At 41.7% G+C, this 20077-nt stretch overlaps 1 protein-coding gene across 1 annotated transcript in view; it reads left to right on the top strand.

Moving 5' to 3' along the window:
* Window positions 1–10160: 10160 nt before the first annotated feature.
* The window catches only part of pemt (phosphatidylethanolamine N-methyltransferase), a 52484-nt gene continuing 42567 nt past the window's right edge, over window positions 10161–20077 (top strand). The window contains exons 1-2 of the mRNA XM_022743072.1: window positions 10161–10412; window positions 13317–13424. Coding sequence (XP_022598793.1) covers window positions 10305–10412; window positions 13317–13424 — 216 coding nt within the window. The 5' untranslated portion in view covers window positions 10161–10304. The remainder of the gene's footprint in view (window positions 10413–13316; window positions 13425–20077) is intronic.

Here is a 20077-nt window from a genome sequence, read left to right as displayed (position 1 = left end):
CAAATTGCCATCCCATCCGTCCAGTCAGACTTGATCACCTCGTGGGTGCTCTGCCTGAGCACCACTTAGGTTTTGTGTCTAATCAGGAACAATAGAAGGAGCAGTGACAATAAGGACATACACTGAAGGTCAAGTGTCGTTGGCGGAGACAGGAGGCAATTGAAATAAATTGCTGCTCAGACCAGTAGTTTTCTGACACGGCAAACAAAATTTCTGGCTTTGCAAGATGGAGAGGGAGTGAAATCAGTTACTATTGTGTGTTCATTACTTCCTTTAAGAACAGCAGGCCTCTCTACATGGAACTACAGTTACCTGGAGACGGTACGTGATTTAACCCCATCAACTGTGTTTCACTCGCCGATTTATTAAAAAAAAAGAAAAGTACATTTTGCTCAAATTTACTTTCAGGAACCCCCTAGAATCCTGAACAGAGCCTGTTCCTAACTAATGCTGCCACATGTCACCCATTATCCATTTAAGATTCTACTCTATTGGATGGATTTCAGCCCTTTCCTTTTGTTCCTTCTTTGAATGGCTCTTCATGACGAGAAGCTGAAATCAACCTCCTGAAGTTCCTGCAGGAGCAAATGTAATGTTCCCCCCTGGGGGCTATCTGGTCACACAGATGACCACAGTGTAAAATATGATCGGTATATTTGTGATGGTTGTTACTTTGCTTGACACAGACATGGCTGAACTCTTCAAATGTCTGACCCGACTAAGAGAAGTTTTTCTTAGCTTTGTAGTCCCAGATGTTCTGTATGCTGTGCGCCCTCCACAGACTCTTCTCGAGTTGGACAGCCTCAGTGGTCGGGTCTGTGTTAACTCTGCCACATAAGACCGACCAGCGAAGTGATCGAACGCTGCTGCTCAGTGTGACTCATTCCCTTTTCTCAGACTGGCAGCCAAAATTAAAGGCCACTTTGCGACCAGCCTCCGTCACTGCTACAGAGGCCTTTCGTTAACAGACTCATGAAATTACTATGATCAAATTAGAAAGCGGCGTTAATCTCCTTCCCTGGGCGGGCTGAAGAGAGTCTCCCACTGGGAGGTGACGCATGTTTCCTGGTGACAGCATAGGGAAAGATTAGGAAGTGGAAGATCCGTCTCCTCTCACATTCATTTTTAATGGGAGGGCGAATTTGACGGTGTGTGACTGTAACAAGGTGTCCCTTAATATATTTAATTGGGACTGTCTCTGTTAAATGTCCAGGCTTCCCTGAGATGGTGTTTCCTTTTCTATTTTGGATAATTGTGAATGATAATTGCACTCAAAAATCTATTTATAGTTCATTTGTGAAAGAATCGGGCTTTGAGGATCTAAACTTTGACTTGCTGTTCATATTTGGAAATGGCCATTTCAGCCTCAGCTTGTAACTAACATATGCAGGCAGTTTTTTTTTTCTTCACGTGACAGTTAATGATTCCACACGAGCGTTGTTGTGTACAGATGTCCTGCCTTTGTCATTTCCCATCAATCCCCTGCTTCTATCCTGCAACAGCCATCAGCCATATCGATTCACAGTGACGGGCGACTCTTTGTTTACATACAGGGTTCAATTGCAGCTCGCCTCATTTACACTGTAATGAGGTGCGGGCAGGTGGGGGGGGGGAGTAAAAGTAGCAATACTCTAATGTAGAAGTACTCCCATATTTTATACTTTCCCTGTGTTTTATTTGATATCCATAAGAAGATATATTTGTGGTTTTAAGCGGGAAAAAAAACATCTCAATGTAGTTTTACATCTCCTCTCTCAAGCCTCTCTAGCTCTTGCATCACTAGGTCTGTAAGCCAATCAGAAGAGAGTCTCTGAGTCTCTCTAATGATTGACTGAATTAAAAATATAGCAGATTTCAGGTATACACTTAGAGAAACCAAATCCTGCAAAGTTGCATGGTGGGTCCAGGTGAGCTTTTCTATGGGGAGGGACATGCCAGCACATTGCACCTTATGTGTGCAGCCATGCATTGCAGAAGTACAAATCCAGCTCTGTGATCAGTGGAAAAACACTAAACAGAACACTGACATATCATTTTTTTAAGTTGATATAGTGAGATTCAGAGAAACATGATTAGTGATTGGTTGTCACTAACTCAAAAGGAAGTTTTGTGGCTGCTGCTGCTGGAAACTGATTTAAAATAAAATAAAAATATTGTTCCTTTTTTCTAAAGTCAAACTGTCAGAGTATAAAGAAAGACAGTAAATACATTTTAAGGGGAATGAAAGAAGCAGTAACAGTTCTATGTAACGCAGACAAATAATGGTTAAAAATAACTAAAATGACCAAAACGTAACATGATTTATTATATTTTCCCTTTAAATGTACCTTGAAACAACACACACTGTTTTCCCTCTATAATGTTGATGCATATCAGGAAGATTTATTAATAAAAGGGCAAAGACATTAGGTGGATGGTTGGTGACATTATAGCCATAAATCAAGAAGAGCAGTGAAACTCATTCGTTAATTAGTTTGACCTTTATTTACCTGTTACCTAAATGAATATAGGCTGATGTTGAGTGTTGAACCATTCTGTACAGCCTGTTTTTATTACTGTCCTTTTTAATTATGTATTTAAAGGTCCCTTTTTCTGCAGTTGTAATCATAATTTTAACACTCCATCAATGGATTTTTTTTTTTTAATGCAAATTATTGTTTTGTGGTTTTAATTGTGATGTTAGTGCAGTTGCCACGCACCCGTCACTGTGATTTCCATCTGTAGTTGCTCTATCTTTTCGGGAAGCGGTTTGGTTTAAACTGATGAACACTCTTCCGAATAAATAAAGAATGACATTAACCCTCTACTGCATCATTGTAGCAGCACGTTGCAACTTAAATCTAATGAAGCTTTCTTTGTTTGTTTGTGTACTTGCCAACAGGAAAGAGGAAGAGTGGGCAGCACGTGCTGCCACCTCCTGTACCAAAACAACAACATCCGTTACTACACATCATAAGCCTGATATGTTTAACCCGATGACGCCCTTCCTCCTGGCTTACAAGAAACTCCTCAACACATATAGACTATCGGTACATCTTGGTGCATCTTGATGGTAAATATCACATTGCCAAATATAACTAAGTGTCGTGTGTGTGTGTATTAGGGAGCAATGTGTTCTTTTTCTTGGCTCTCTGTGTAAGTTACAGTTCAGTGGATGAGATGTACATTACCAGTCAGTGATGAGGTTTTTAAACAAGAGGACGATCTCCATTGACATATCAATTTGTCAATTTCCTGTGCTGCCTTATCTGATTCCTCACCACTGAGATCTATAGCGCTGGTGGTCTGACACTGTGCAATGGACTGCCTGGCAGAAAGCGAGCTCCTCTGGCAAAAGCTCATCGTGTCTCTGGGAAAAGAGCCTGGAACTAATGGTGTTCAGCTCAGACCAGTTTTCATAACTGGCTGCAGATGGAAGGATGGATGGGTGGATGAGTGGAGTGAATGGATAGGGTGGATAGATAAATTGATCACTGATGGATGGGAAAGTAGCTGGAAAATAGATTTATGATGCTAAATAAGGCACAGTGGATGGATAAGTGGAAGGACTGACTATTTTCAGTACGGACAGTGTTGTGCAAGTTCACACCTCACAAGAGTTAGCTCAGAGTTCAGTTCACAAAGATTAAATTAGTTCTAACAGTCCAAAAAAGAACTTCCTTTAGTCTGTTTGCTGTTTGGTGCTGGACAAGTAGTTGGTGTTTTAGAGTTTGTCACAGCTGCCACCTGTCGCTGGAAACCAGTTTAATGAGAACAATGAGAATAAATCAAAGCATTAAAGTTGGAGGCTGTAAAACCAAAGCGGGGAGCTCAAAGATGCTAAAATGCTCCTTGTAGCTGAGGTGAACTGCAGAGTAGCGTGACAACTCTCTGTAGGTTTTGTGACTACAAGTGTTCATGTTACACTATTCCTGTTTTTAATCTCTGATTTTGGAAATCAGGGAGCAGAGTAAAAGAATGCGATAGTGAAATCTAGTTTATGGACAGAGCCTGGCGGCTAAAAATGTGCTGGTGGATCAAGCGTGTTCATCTTTTATTCAGGCCTTTTTGTTCTGCTGCAGCTACTGGCAACATGGCAGCTCTGTTCATTGTCTTAGGTTTCATGAACCTGTTGACTGTCTGCAGCAACGCAGACTGACTGAAATTTGCACTTTAAAAAGAGAGCAGGTAACCTCGGAGTACAGCCGAGGGCTTTGTGCTTTAGACCCTACACCCACACACTTAACCGAATGAGTGAGAGAGCACATTGAATTTAATAGATCCCCCGATCATGAATGTTTCAGTGAAGTCATCAGAAGATTATGTCACTTTCTTTTTCTTTTTTTTTTCTGGTGTCACCTCCTCTTTCAAAATGCACCCCTTGTTCATTTTCCTGTCCGCTTCCTGTCATGAATTAAGTCTCATTAACTGAAATTGTAAGCAATTAATATTTAAACTGAATGTCTTGTTTCATTTGCAACGCATTATCATACGTACGATGTGTACACAGGCTCGGCGGCTCCAGTCCTGGAGTGGCCTTTTGAGCACGTGGGCTGAGCTGAAACAGTGAGGAAGCTGAGATAAGAGACTCAGAGTTGTAAAGAGTTATTGTTGTGGGCGGGACAGAGTTCCTGTGTCCGCCCTCGTGACACGAGCTGCTCCAGTACCTGTCGAGACACCAAAACGTCCGACCTAAACAACCATATATCAACCCTCTGATACGACCCATTGGAGTGGCGGCATGCGTACCAGACCTCGGTTGTCCTGGTTACCATAATAAACCACGCGACTGTACCGGGAATGGCGCACCGATCGTTGCTGTGGTTACTGTAATAACGGTCATGGCTCGGTGAGGTTCAGGAAGGGATTGTGATTATGGTTTAAAATAAGCACTTCCTCAACTTTAGACGATCTTTGTAGTCATGGTTACAATAATAACAACGTGGTTAACTTTGTTGAACGCTCATGGATAAAAGAAACGACATATAAACTGCTGGTGTCACGTGGGAATCGAACACACCGCTCTCCTGTGTCATACCCATCCATCCACCATAGCCTCCTCCTGACGTGGACTTTGTCGCTCTTTATACTACGTCACCGCACTTTTCCCTTTGCTCGCCACTGGATGTCGCCTAGCAACAAGAGTAACAATGGGTCGTAATATCCCGCTGCACAAACGACCTACTGGCTCGTTTTTTGTTTTGTTTTTGTTTTTTACAGGAGGACGGTCTCGCCATTATTCGCCACCACTTCAGAAGTGTCTGGTTTGCGGCCAATCACAGAGCAGGCTTTCTTGATCAGGTTATTCAGTCTTTGTGTCATCGGTTCCGATGCTGCTCTCCCAGCAGACTACAGGCAATTACTGGCAGAGTACATCCTGCTGCACATGTTGAAGGATGTCAGCGTCCTCAGGAAATAGAGCCTTGGTCTTGGTCTGCTGTCAATGTGTAGGTACTTGTAGTTATAAGTTCCAAGTTGTTTCTTTATTAAACTTTTTAATGGTTTAGATAAGCTTTTAAAAGCTTTAAGGACTTGATTGACTGATTAGCATCTAGCTGTTCAAAGCTGAGCATCAACTGTGCCATGACACGAGCTGTTATAACAATCCTTATGATAATTAATATATTTTAGACATGGCACATTGAAAGTATTCCAACATTAAAACCTGGTAAATATTACATCCAGTTTTGAAGTTTTTTCAAAAGACAGTTTAAATGGTTTGTAATGTTCTCTCTGCTGACATGAAAAGCAGAAATGATATTACTGGCTGTCAAGTGCTCGGCATGTGTGACTGCACGTGCGCTGACTGAGTGAAAGTGATAGTGACCAAGTGCCATTCACCTGTCTGTTCCATGTGTCTTTACGAGAATACTGTCCATATGTGTTCAGGCTTGTTTGTCATCTGCCTCTGATGATTGAGTGCGTTCACTGGGGGACAGAGGGATTGTGGGAGGGCAAAACGTAGAGCCTTCCGCTGCTGTTTATTCCCACTGCCTCTCGTCTTCTTTAAAAGCGTGCGATTGTGAACAGAAGAGGAAGCTGGAGGAAATCATGTCGCCAAGCAGCTGTTTTGATAGACAGTGTTTACCTGCGGCGAACACCATGTGCATGTGCGCATGCATGCCTGTGTGTGTTGGATGTGTGTGCGCTTGTGCAGCTGTGTTTATGTGTGGTGTGGGTTCACACAAAGTTTAATATGCCGGTTGTTCCATTTCATTGTATTGTTCTAAAAGTCCTCATGATTACTTTATCCTCCATTTACTACATGATTCTTGTAAAGTGTGACATGAGCTGTCGGTGATGGTGTCTCCAGGCGGGTTCTGGTGGGACAAACCAAGTCAAAAGCCCAGGGCCAATTTTTCTTCCCACTCTTCTTCACTCTTCGTTTGTTGATGTTGTTTGGCCTTGGTGGAGCTCTGAGCTCTACATTTATTTGTTTTTGGCGCATAACATTAACACCAAGAAAATGTCTGACGAGCTGAAAGTCATTCTCTCCCTTATTATCAAACGTAACCTTACAGATAAAGTGCTGATGATAGTCTCGTATGCTTTGCTCAGATATGGTAATGCAGTGTTCGGATGGCATGCAGCAAATGATAGAACGCTCAGTACAATGGAGAACCAACAAAGTTGCACTTAATAACAAATCTTTTCTCTCGGCAGCATCTGACAACAGCTCAGTTGTTTCATTCCAGCTTTAATTTTAAACTTTGGATTTGGCTCCAGTGTATTGATTTAAGTGTGAGATAAAATAAGAGCATGACAAGGACAACTATCTTTGATTTCCCCTCTCTTGTTTAGTCCTGTTTTTCTATTTCAATGATAATTCAATTATTCAAGTATTTGCAGTCTGTGTGTGTGTGTGTGTGTGTGTGTGTGTGCGTGTGTGTGTGTGAGTGTGCGTGTGCGTGTGAGTGAACGCTTGCATGGATGTGTGTGCCTGCCTGCGTGCGTGTGTGTTTGATTGTGTGAATGAAAACACAACACATGCTCTTCCTGTCTAATCCACGGAAAAGCAAACACAGTCAGCCATGTGAATGTTTAACTGTATGTGGAAACGGTTTGTGTGTCCTGCAAACTGGACAGATACTGACGGGCCCTGCAAAACATTTGATTACGTGTCTGTCTGTCTGTCTGTCTGTCTGTCTGTCTGTCTGTCTGTCTGTCTGTCTGTCTGTCTGTCTGTCTGCAGGCAAATAACAAATGCTTTGTGTATCTCGACTGTTTAAGTCTGCATGGAGAAATATAGATGTAAAGGAGTGAGTCAAACCTGTATATTAAAAATGACAGATTCCACTGATCGCCTTCAGCACCCCCTAGTGCCAAATGTACAGAGAGGTCAGAGGTCAGAGCCAATGAGAGCACTTGAAAACACCTAGTATATATTCTGGCCCTGGTCTCTGTGCTGTGAAGGCCGCCATCCAGGGGCAGAGTGGTGATAAAAACCGGCCTGGGTCCTTTGACTCAGACTGGCCCACAAGAACCCACCATCACATCCAGCCCATGTCACTATCTACCAGAATTATGCAGCAAACAGAGTAAACAGAGCAACTCTGATGATTTGTACAACAATGCATGAAATAGTAAAACCTGCTACTTTATTCATTAAAAGAAAGGTTTCAAGTGAATATAACCCAAGCAGTGATTATGTTACCGTAGGATCCAGGGCCTGTGAATCTTCTTGGCAGCTGTTCTGTAGATTGCATAAAGGGTCCAGAGGGCTGGAACATTTAAATTCATCAACACAGACTGTCTGTCTATCAGACGCCCACAGTGAAACAAGTTTTGGTGACTGTAATTATTCCTCTAGTTCATACTGGTTATAAAAGGTCCCTTTCCTACAGTAGTTAAACAGTAAAGACCTAGCCTATTTAAGTGAACCTTAAATCATTCCACCTCAAGATGAGGCCGCCTCACTACAGTTCATTCTCTCTGTGAGAAGCAGCAGCTAAAATTCAGTTCAAAACGCTGATTTAAAGGTTCAGAGTGATGCAAGCTGCTGCTGCTGCTTCCTCACCAAGAACGACTTCCTCGCAACTGAAGAGCTTCGTCTTTCACTGTGTGGACCCCAGAAAAATGAGCAGCAGGATACATCTCACAAGACTGTCTTTATTTATCTTTTTCTTTTACCATTCATTCATAGCATTTACCATTAAATTGAAAAAGTGTCAAAAGGGTTCAGGTGCCTCTGATGTTTAGGGATTTAAATTTAGGACAATGAGATTTTTTTTTAAATTTCTTGACAAATTAATTATAATCTCTTAAATGCTGAGTTTTTCACATTATTTTTTCATTATTCTTATTATGAACAGATATTTATCTATGTTCCTTTCTTTTATTCACCCGACATGCGGCAAAGAGAAATTATCTGGAGAGACAGTACCTGATATTTTTGGGCCACTCAGGGCAGCATAAACAAGCTACAAAAACATACCTGGAGCAACATTAGCATTTATATTTGGAATTGTCCAACAGGCAGATTAATATCCAATATTTAATCAATCTCTGTGGTCCCTGCGAACTCCTGAGGGAAATACTGGGCTGTGTGTCGGTCCCTTGGTGCTGTGCAGGTAGTGTACAGCAGGTTTATCAGAACTAGAGCCAAAAATAACAAAGAAAGCAAAAAGACTGAAACCAAATCAGTAAAGTTGTAGGGCAGGAAACCAAAACAATGAGCTGAAAGATGCTAAAAAAAAAGCTCTCTTGATTTTAGTGTAAATGCAGAGTCAGCTCAAAATTATCATCAGATTTGTCACTATATGAGCAATTCCCTTTACATCCAAGAAGTCATGTGACCTATTGTTAATATGAAGCACATTGATTATCTGATGTTATTCCTTTTGCTGTCCCTTCAAGCACATATATAAGAATGAAAAGAGTCTATAAAGAGCCTTGGAGAACGGCCCCTGATAATGCAGAGAGCTTGATCCACAATAACAACTGAAAAAACCAGTGAGTGGATTTTTTTTTTCCTTCTGCTGGGATGTATAGAGTACAACTGAAGCAAGTGAGAGGAAAGGCAAGACGGAGGAGAGAGTCTCAATTACAGCCGTAATCTTCACCTGCTGGCTGGATGTCATGCCCGTTATATTTTACATGATAAAGTTCTCGGCTCCGACATCGTGCCGGCTGATGACCGGACAGTATGCTCGGTCAGGGAGCTGTGAGGCTTTAAACGCTCTCTCCATTTCTGCCTCCACATGGGGCGTCTTCTACTTAACTGATCGACTCCAAACAAACAGTGGGGGGGGGGAGGAGAGGAAGAGAGTAGAAAGGGGAAGGAAAGAATGGAAAAGATGGGAAAAGAGCAGAGGAGAAGACATTACAAAGACTGAAGGACAGCAGATGGTGGAGGAGAGGAAGGTTTCAGGATTAGGGTGCAAGTGAGAGGAAAGGACTGAAGGATTAAAATAGAGGAGGAGTTGAGCAGAAAGAGGAATGAAGAGGAAAAGTAAAGAGAAGAGGAGGGAGGAAGAGCTGTGACTTGGTAATGAGATAACAGGAAATAAAGAGAAAAGTGCAGTCAAGAAAATTGAAATTGAAGTGGGGAAAAAACAGCATGAAAAGAGAGTGGAGTGAAGGAGGGAAGGGAACAGAGATGCAGGGAGAAGACGAGGAGAAAGAAGAGGAAGGAGAAAAGTCTCAACTGTACACTGAATTAAATGATCTGGCTACAAATGGAAAAGCATGTTCACACGATAACAATGATTAATGATGACAAACATTGTAAAAAGACTAGAAACATCAATAATCTACATTATTGTCCAGTGTTGGTTCCCTTATTAAAAAGTGGTTAACAAGAGTTCCTGCAGGCTTTATTTACACGGTCATAGGTTGAGCTGTTTTTCGACTTGATGCCAATAAATGTACTGATTGAACAGATGTAATTTGCTAATTCGCTTTCTCCTCCTCACAGCACAAGGCCGTTTTCAGCCAGCAGATGTCACTCCAGAGCGACACACTACCGATTTACTACCGAGGAGAAAACTAATGCAGGAAGAAACTAAATCCTGCACGTCACCATGTGAAGCTGCAGGTACAGAAGATGAAGCTTTGGGGTCATTACTGGGTGAGCAGAAAGGAACTGCCCGTGTGAAATATCTAATAACTGACTCTAACCCAAGTAACTGAAGTGTGAAATACATTTCCCAGAATGCAATGAGCAGGGTTTAGAGGTTATTTGGACGTGTGTAGGTTCTCCGCAGCAAACGCGCCCCATCTTTCACTAACAAACAAGAACTTTGCACTTAATGTTGCGCAATATTCGCTCTCTTGCACAGACATAGGTGGGTGCTGGTGGTCCGCCACTGTTCACTCGGTTGTGCATGAGCGACTGCGACACGGCCGCTGTGCGGAACAATAATCCCGCTACAAACAGTCACCGTGTGCCGCTGGACTGCTGCGGAGGACTCAACAACGTGGACTACTCCAAGGTAAAAAAAACTACAAGTGTTAAAACACGAAGCTGTCGTGTTGCATCTCCGACTTTAACACGTCTAGGCTGCAACAGCTGGTCACTGAAGCTGCGGGTCGCGGTTTGACGGAGTAAACCAGTCTGCCTCGCTGCCGCGCTCGTGACAGCCGGAAACTCAGTCTTTTATTTTCCAAAATAAAAGCATGTTCTGCTAATTCAGAGCGCACATACAGAAGCAGTACAATACAACTCCCAACTAAAGACAATATAGAAGTAGCTGTTTTATTTCAATATAAAAGCATGATAAAATTTATGGATGGAAACATCAAATATTTGTTCAATTGACAAAACAGTTGCTGATTGATTTTCTGTATATCAACTAATCAAGTAATTGAGAATTCATTGCAGTTTTACTCATCTTTTTAACAGAAATTTAAAACAAGCAGGGTAATGTTATTCTTTTCTTTGACGACAAAAACTAAACCACCAAACACAATCAACAGACACAAAATCTTTTAATATATTTTATGTGGTATTTTTTAAATATATATTTTTAGGCTTTATTAGGCATTAGGCTTTTTTTTCTCATCCTTTAGGTGTAAAATGAGAAAGATGCTCAAATCTGAAATCTATCTTGCTATTCCACCTCCTCTGGCCTGCAGCAGTTCACACTGAGCAGTGGAAACGTCCTTATTCCACTCAGTTACTTGCATGCTTCTTACTCAAGGTCAGAACGCTCATTAAACGCAACACGGTTACTGTGTCCGCCTGTATCGCTTAAAAAAAAAAGATGAGAGAAACTGATCTGAGGCCAGAACCCCGGACAGCACCCCAGAGGCAGTTCAGATGGCGGCCTATAATTGACGCACACAATTAAATAACATGCTAAATAGGTTTACAGTAATAGACCCATTGCTCATATAGCCGTTGTAGATGATATGTGATACCAGTCACTTAATACAGCACTGCCCCCCCCCCACACACACACACACACACACACACTTTATATTATCTTTGTCTTGAAAGTCCACTGAAAGTTGAGAAATCTCACTGAGGTTTAGACATCAAGTAACCTTCCAATCTCCACAGATACACTATCATCACTTTGTGCAATGCAGCAGTAAAACCCTTGTTTTGAAATATTAATGCAAGGATTTTCATTGCCACCAGTTGCAATAAGTCAATTTACTTATTTACTACTTACTACTTTATTTCGGTGATATAAATGTAGCCGTTTGTTCACTTTGGTTAAAGATGGCCTGTTTCTTTAAATTGCATTTTCGATCTGATGACATTAACCGTGGTATGAAAATGACTTCTTGCATCTTGTTTTATATAGATAGAAATGAAAGCGTGCTGGTTAATGGAAAAAACTGGATAAATTAATGAAAGAAAATTACATCTTCATTGGCGATGCGCTATTGCAACCATCAAAAAAATAATATAGCCCAGTACCTGTTGCACTTTGTTTTTGTCTAGAAAGGAAAACCCTCGCTTAGTAACCAATAATAATTAGTAAAATCAATAACAATTATAATAATAATGATTACAGTAAAGTTCATTGTTGTAGTTTCTGCTAAAGTTATGGTATTCACAATAAAGCAGGTTTATTTTCCTGGTCTCAGCTCTTCATAACTGAATGTAAAGGATCTTTATGATAAAAGCTTGTTTATCTTGTGCATTTCTGTTAAGAATTGACCAATGGTTAATGTATTGGTATCAAATTTTTAAAACTCTCAAATATTGAAATTGGCATCAGTGTTAAAAATCTATTTTCAGTCAGGCTCTTGTAATGTAGACCTTTCCTCTAGCAATACCATAAGGATAAAATATCAACTTTACACACCCAGTCTTTTATTCAATAAGCCCTATGGGTTTTCTACAGCACTGCCCACTGGAAAAACAATAGTTCTCTATCAGTTAAATATAAAAACTTATTATGAAACTTTCAAATTGTAAGATGACTTGAAATTCTTCTTGTTGTTGCTGTATTGCCCCTCTGGTTCCATCACTTTGATATAAAATACATAAAACACCCAAAGCAAACTGAGGGCATGGGTGTAAAAGACACACTTTGTTGCTGTTTATCTCTGGCGTCAGTATAAACTGAAAAACCACACAGAGCGCCCGAGTGTGTGGCAGTGAGGGTAAATCCGTCTGTGATGCTCCACCTCACATCGGTCTAAATGATTCATTTTAACGCCTCACTTCGCTTTTTAAAAAGCCACATGTTGCTTGTCATCAGTTTTTCGCGTGTTCACAATGAAAAAAACTGTGTGAAAGCTTGTCACTGTGATTTGATACTGCAGTAAAAGGGTAGTATTATTAAACAGTAATTTGTCACGGCAGACGCTAGTCAAAAACACATTGGTAAAATTAGAGCAAATGTTGTGTAAGTCCAAAACCGGCTAGGTTGAAAACTAACGGGGGGGGGGGGGGGGGGGGGGGGGGCACGCTGAAGAACGAGAAGATGTATCTGTATCTGCTGCTTTCTGTCATTCACCATCTGAACTGCAGCGAATCTGGGAATAACAGAACATGGAAAAGTAACAGAAAGATGTTTGAGATTGAAACATGTACAAAATAAAAATAAAAAATGAGCAGATCAGTGGTGTTTCAATCCAACTGTATTTGCTCATTTTCAATTAACAAAATTGCAAAAGGTGGAAAAGTGACTGAAACATCGGCTGAAGGTTCCTCTCCCCCTGAAGAGACAGAAAATCGCAACAGCTGTAAACATTAGATCTGTGGATGATTTTCTATAAATTCTGTGCAAATTTGCCAAAAATTTGGTCGTAAATCTGTTTCCAGCTGTGGAATTATAGGCCATCCATCTTTAAATGAAACAATGTTTTTTATGTTTTTGTGTGTGTTTTCCATTTTCCTCACAACCGTATTCTCCACGTGGTCGTCTCTCTCTCAGATGGACTTGACGCTGATGGAAGAACTACGAAAACACGTCGACTTTCGCGACTCCAGCTTTTGCATCGCTGTGATCGCCATCGTTTTCAACCCTCTCTTCTGGAATGTGGTAAGAACGTACTGTAGATATCAAAGCTCCAAAGTAATCTTGTTTAACCGTCTCTGTACTTAACTTCATGCAGCCAGACCTTTTGTCTGGTCAAGCTCACTCAGGTCTCGAGAATATCAGGTTAAGAAATTTAGGAAATTTAGTTATGGGGAAATTCTGTGATTGAATGGCTGGAAATTTCAGAAACAGTATCGCTTATTGGATTTTGGTAGGGTACAACAAGTTCTGTGGTATAAATGTATTGAAGTGTAAAAGCAGCCTAGTGTGTCTCTGCCCTTTCAACTCAACGTTGTTGACTGAATTTCTCTGGAGACTTCTGTGAGCTCGTTGATACACAAGTCTGACGCCGAAGTATTTTCAGCCCAATTTAAGAACCTTTTCTGACATGATGTTCTGAGAAACAGCAGCTCTCCTGATGTTTTCCACGACGAATCGCTGTTTGTGTTTACCACAATAAGTTACATCATAAATCATCGGCAGCTCTAATTTTGGCTTGACAAGGGGAACACAATTTTGCTCTGGGTGGGAAGCCAGTGAGGGATAATGTCTGCGCTGCATTACAAAGTCTGACTAGTTGGCTGGGGCACCGTCACAAGTTGTTTATCAGTCTTGCCGAAGCCCCTCGCCAGTTGTGTGCATAGGGCATGTGTAGAAATGCAACAGAAATGATGCAACACTTGCTCTTTGGCTAGTAATTTGGTTAATGCAGTGGAAGGAGCCACTGGGAACTTAAAAGTGTGTGTCTGTCCACAGATAGTCTGTCTTTGTCTAATCAAGGCAAGCTGTCCCAACAGTGTCACTGAGCTTGATAAAAACTGCCCTAATCACATAGAGTTGCCTTTTACAGACAGGATATCTCAGATATGTTTAAATGTCTATCATCACCGGGGCCGATTATAGTTAATATCTAATCGACTTCACATCACATAATCTTGCCCCTCAGCACCAGACCGTAAATAACGTTGGTGTTTTCGGTTGCGTTGATTACACTGCGCTGTAAAAGAGTCACTCCTGAGGTGTCCTTCTCACAAAGACATGGAAAGAAACTGCTCTTTCATGTCCCTCCAGAAATGCTCCAGACTTTAATCATACACTTTGAAGTCACATTGTTCATCATAGATGTAGTTTAGTGAGTGAATCATGCACTTCAGTCTAATTATGCTTGAAGCTTTACGTAATACAGCAGATAAGGTAAAGCGCTCATATTAGGAAAAAATCCACATTCTTTACGAGGCACTCGTGTTGTTCCACATGCTCGATTAATTGTCATGTAGTTGCTAATAAATAAGTGTACAAGTTCAACTCACAGCACAAATGCATCAAAGAATAAAAGTGAATAGAAAACCGAAATTCACAAGAGCTTCGCAGATATGCTGCAATTGAATAATTGAGTGATCTGTCAGTGTCCTGTTGCTTATTACGACGTTAATTGCTTTTCATAACTATCTCCTGTTGTCCAGGTCAGATAAAAATTGCCCGGCCCTGTAGGATCATCGGCTGCGATCAGCCCAGATTACTCGCTGCTTTTGAAATTACTCTTCGCTGCTTCAGCAGGTGCATGTGCTTCGTTTCCAGATTGTCTGTTAACTGCTCACCTGCGCGGCCCAGCAGGACACGTCATTATACAGAGGGGGCTCTCGAGTCACAGAAGAGAAGCCAATTATTTGTCTCTGAGGTGCCTTCAGCATTTTTTTTTTTTTTTTTTTTTTTGCCATTCCAGTGGAAGATAAACTGTAAGTGGAAAATGGCGTTAGGACTGATGGGACTTTACCTAGAAAGACGGGTATTAAAAGATCTTTTCATCTTGTCTGTTTGAGGTCCCAGGTTGTATTCCTGCAAGGTGGGAGTATCGGGGGCTGCGCCTTGTAGCCCAGTTACTTCTAATATATCTGAACACATGTCTGACACATGTGATGGCAACTGCTGATTTTGAGAAGTATATTTCATTAGAGCGCTAACTTGCACCTTTCGTTCCCGTACACCCGGTCCAAGGAACATTTTTATTTACACTGATGACGCTTTGATGAAAGGTAGTGGTGAAGTCACGCTGGTCGCACTGCGTGTGCTGCGTGCGCTGTGCTGGTACCTCACTCCTGATAGCCCTGAAGGTTTAGCATGTAAGTGCTAATGCTGCTGGAATATTTCAACTTGAATCGAAGAATGAACTTTTCTTTTTTTTCCAGTTTCTGTCAAACCAAAGCGGTCAGCTTAAAAGATGTGAAAAAGCGTCGGAGAGCTGAGAGCTGATCCTCTGTGGGTTCATCGCTATGAGAAACAACTTTCACATTACACATTGTTAATATGAAAATGAAAACCAGTGCAGCTTTAAACTTGCATTAACTGTTTTTTTTTGGTCATTTAGAAACAACAAACACTGTTTTATCATCTTTGAGAGTGAACTTTATTGTGAACAGGTACTTCATTTAAACATAAGCAGACACACGGCAACATTATCATCAATTTTGAGTAGTTTTCCTGCTCACCTTCTGCATGTAAATCCAATATTCCCTCCCACATTAGCTCTGTTTGATATCCACCAACTCCTGACTCCTTTGGCTCTTTAGCTAAATGCTTCAGTCGGCTTCCCCAGCAAGACCAAAATAGCCAACCCCTATTATTTTCTATCTACAACCTCTACACCTGCCGATAGCTAGGCACATGCTGGCTTGTATTGACACGCTGCCCAGCGACACTTTGCACGACTGTCCTATTTCCAGCCTCTCTGCCCCTGAAACAAACACCTTCTTTCTTTTTTTTTTTCTCCAGAGAAAAGGCGGTTTTGTATTTCCTGTCTTCCCCCTTTTCCTCATCTCTTGCTGTGACTGTCACTGTCTCTCATGTGTGTGCGACGGCTGGGGAGAGAGTACTTGTTGAGGTTGAGAATTGTTATAACAAAGACAATGGCGAAAAAAGATGATGCCTTGGTGAACCGTGCTCCGGAGATCGGCTCCTCAGGTGAGAAGAGCAGTGGGTCTCCTCACCTGATTTTAAGTTAATGTCTCCACGTCTTTATGGTAGACATTTCATTTGTATGTCATGATCAGTGGTCCTGTTGGAGTGCTGTAGCGCGACACGACACCGGTTGCCAGTCTCCCGCTGAACCAAAACATTAAAGTTGCAGGCTGCAAAACCAAAACGCTGAGCTGAAAGACGCTAAAACTCTCCGATGTGCTGAAGTTCAACTACAATATCATGTGATAATTTGTTGTCCATAGTTCATTGTGTATATAAAAATACAAATTTGGTGCAGCTTTAATATTCACCATTGGGAGTGTGTTTGTTTTTGTTTTTGACATTGAAGATGAAATATGAAAAATATTACCAGATTAATCAGTAATAAATAATTGTTAGTTGCAGCTTTGGTGGCAACAGGAACTCGACAAGCAATAAACTTTTAGCAATGACAGTCCTTTAAGAATTTATGCTAACAACTTGCTTCTCAAGGACACTGCAGTAATTTGAAAGTTCTGATTTAAATTCAGACTTCCTCAAAGCCGCCCGCCCATTTATCTCTTTGAATTGAGGTAGTGTCTTGCATTTCTACATCACTGTTTAGTGTCTGGAGCTGCTTAATCTTTTCAGTCACGTTTTCCCTTCCCCAGTCACGTATAAGGCTACGGTCTCCTTCTTTTTTTTTTTTCTTTTTGCTGGCGCTGCATAAAGCCTATGAATTATCTTTTACATCTTTCCTTGACCTCGTGATGCTTTTCACTGAGGTAAAGGGAAAAGTGGTTAAGGATTCTTTGACTTTCAAATGTAGCCAAAGACCGGCGAGTGAGGCCGAAGCTTCCTGTCTTTCTTTAACGCTTGCAGGGAGCAGTTTGAGGTGAAACCTGCCCTGATAGAAGTGCTCACCCAAAATTAACCAACTAATCTTTTATTCTGGTGTTTTTGCGAGTTCGACACATTCTGCCTGCAGGAAATATTTGCAAGTCTTAACACCGACAAAAGCGTTTCTCCCACCCACTCACCTTTTGATATGTTACCAAACTAACTGCCAGCCATATAAATTGAAGCATTACAATCTTAATCAGTGTGACAAGCTCACCTGAGTACTGTGACAAAGTTTGGCTTTGAGCTTTAAGCAGTGCAGGTGAATTGACTCGACTCAATTCAGCTTGACTCAGCTCTTCATGCTCGTCCTGAGCTGCAGCCAGTAAGGCTGGAAGCTTCAGGGCCATGTGCTTGTAACAGGAGATGGTTGATATGACCGTGGAAGCTCCGGACGCTGTGACCACTGGAGTCTGAACTGAAGATACAGTATAACACAACCCAGTAATTAACCCGGTGGTGCAACATGTATGCAGCTCTTTTATGGAGCAGCATTATGAGACTGTCCTGTAAAAAGAAAAAAGAGCCCATATGTCATCGGTGCAAGCAGCTTATTACAACCAATTATTATTATTTTTTATTGTTTGGCAATCTCTAGCAGTTTAAGGCGGGAGCAAAGGAAGGAAGTGTGAAGTGCGACAAAGTCTGCGTTAGGAGTTGGGAGTGGTTGGCAAAACACGGGACACTGATGTTCTTCTTCTTGAGGCTGAGGCTAAAAGATCACGTTTCATTCTGTAATTCAAACAATTTATTTTGAACAAGTTTTTATGTTTTTATGTTTATGTTTTAAGTTTTTCCCTGTTTTCCGGGGACCATAGCTCAGGTTGTAGCCTCATTTGCATATCATGTAACTCCCACAGTGTCCTTTACCCCAAGGTTGGGAAAGGACAGCGTTTTAACATTTAAATTTACATGTACTCAGACGAAAGTTTATCCAAAGTGACTAACACATGAGGGACAACACTAAAGCTTCAGTGCAGGACGAGACGGGGTGATGATGAGGTAGAGAAGTACATAATGCTCTTGATATATGAAGTGAAATGTGATGGCAGGAGGTAAGTAATGTTAGAGGAGTGTAAAAAAAAAAGGTGATGGTGATAGTATGATTCCATTTTATCCTGATGCGTTTCTTGATCAGTCCTAAATTTTACATGGCGATGTGCGTGATGTGACTAAAACTAAATGAAATGTAAAGTAGCAGCAGGAGGACGGAGCATCTGTGGTTGTAACTTTGAAAGTGGAATATTATTATTATTGTTATTATTTTTTTACATAGAATTTAGATTTTTTTCTTTACCAGAGAAAATCTACTGGAACCCAGAGGCTCAGGCATCAGTTAATCCCCCACCTCTGTGCTTTAAACATGAACTCTGCGATCATGCATGTGCTAACGATATGCTATCAAATAACAGAGGAAAGACTCCTCGCTAGTTCTTTAATAATGAAGGTATCCTTTTCATTTGCACTGAACACAGAGTCCCTCCTGAAACAGAGACAGGAGGTCTGTTCCTTGAAAATTTGATGTGTGTGTGTGCGTGTGTGTGTGTGTGTGTGTGTGTGCATGCATGTGTGTTGGCACAGATCAGGACGTGTGGGCCCCCAACTGACTCTACCTGACCTTTTATCTTTTCACGACGCTGACATGAGCGCTGTCCATGAATGGCACACTGATCTCTCACCCACACAGACCTGTTGGTTGGAGCGATGCCTTAGCTGCTGTCAGAATGTACAATAATCAGAGGACAAATTGAGATAAAAGTCTTTATTCATCAGTGTCGAGGAGGCCGATCGGTTAAGTGATGTTCTGTCTTCCTTTTTTGACTTTGGCTTTTGATCAGTGACGTGTGGACACTGCTTTAGCTATAGAGACTTCCAGGCTAAAAACCTGTCCTGAGCGGAGCCAGGGGGTCAGTGTGCCACAGTATGGATGTGACACGTTGACCTTATTATGGAACTGGGCCAATCCGGCAACAGTCAACCTACAGTGGCATCAATTTAGGCTTGGTAGACTCGCTCTGTTGAGAAGGTTAGCGGCTCTGCAGGATTAACTGACCTCAGTAACACCTGCACAGTGTGGGCTACAGCGTGTGTGTGTGTGTGTGTGTGTGTGGGTGGCCTGCATAGTGACTCATCTACAGACTAAGTTGAGTCTTTGAAAGCCTCTGGAAAGTGTAGATGCGCCTTGTCACAGGGACTGCCTGCCAGCGCAGCGCAGCGCTCTCTGTAGACGCTGCTCCAGCTTGAGGACCGCGGTGGCTGCTGATGCTAATTACACCTGTGCACTGATTGCCGGGGTGGCATCCGCGCTGATGACGTCATTTCATCCCACTAAGAACTGCGGCCACAGTTACAGGTGACGCGTATCATGTGGCAAGCTAATTTCTTGTCTTCTCTTTATTTGTGTGTGTGTGTGTGTGTGTGTGTGTGTGTGTGTGTACTGATGTTGTGATGTCGTTGTTTACAGTCTCAGTATCGGGACAAAAAGCAACCCTTCCTAATCCATCATGTCAGGTTAGCATTAGCACAACCACTAACACTGTGTCAGCCTCTGCCAGTTACAAGCTAACGAACAACATGAATAAACAAAAGATGCTAACTGCGCTAACCGTTCTGATACGTCTGCTAGTTGCCGATTTTGGTCGCGACGGACTCCTCGTCTGACTGAGGTTCAAAGTACGCCTTATGCCTGTTACATACAACACACCACTTCCTGTGTACCAGAAAGATTTCCCTCCGCCCGGTCGTGTGGGCTGCATTGGGACAGAATAGGCGTTCACATTCATCCTGAACATGTTACCCAGGTTGAGATTAAGTTTAATATC

This window comes from Seriola dumerili, unplaced genomic scaffold (assembly GCF_002260705.1).
Source record: "Seriola dumerili isolate Sdu_G_001 unplaced genomic scaffold, Sdu_1.0 BDQW01000068.1, whole genome shotgun sequence".
NCBI classification, from domain to species: Eukaryota; Metazoa; Chordata; class Actinopteri; order Carangiformes; family Carangidae; genus Seriola; species Seriola dumerili.
Note: the sequence above shows the minus strand (reverse complement) of the source record. Positions and strands in the feature narration are given on the sequence as shown.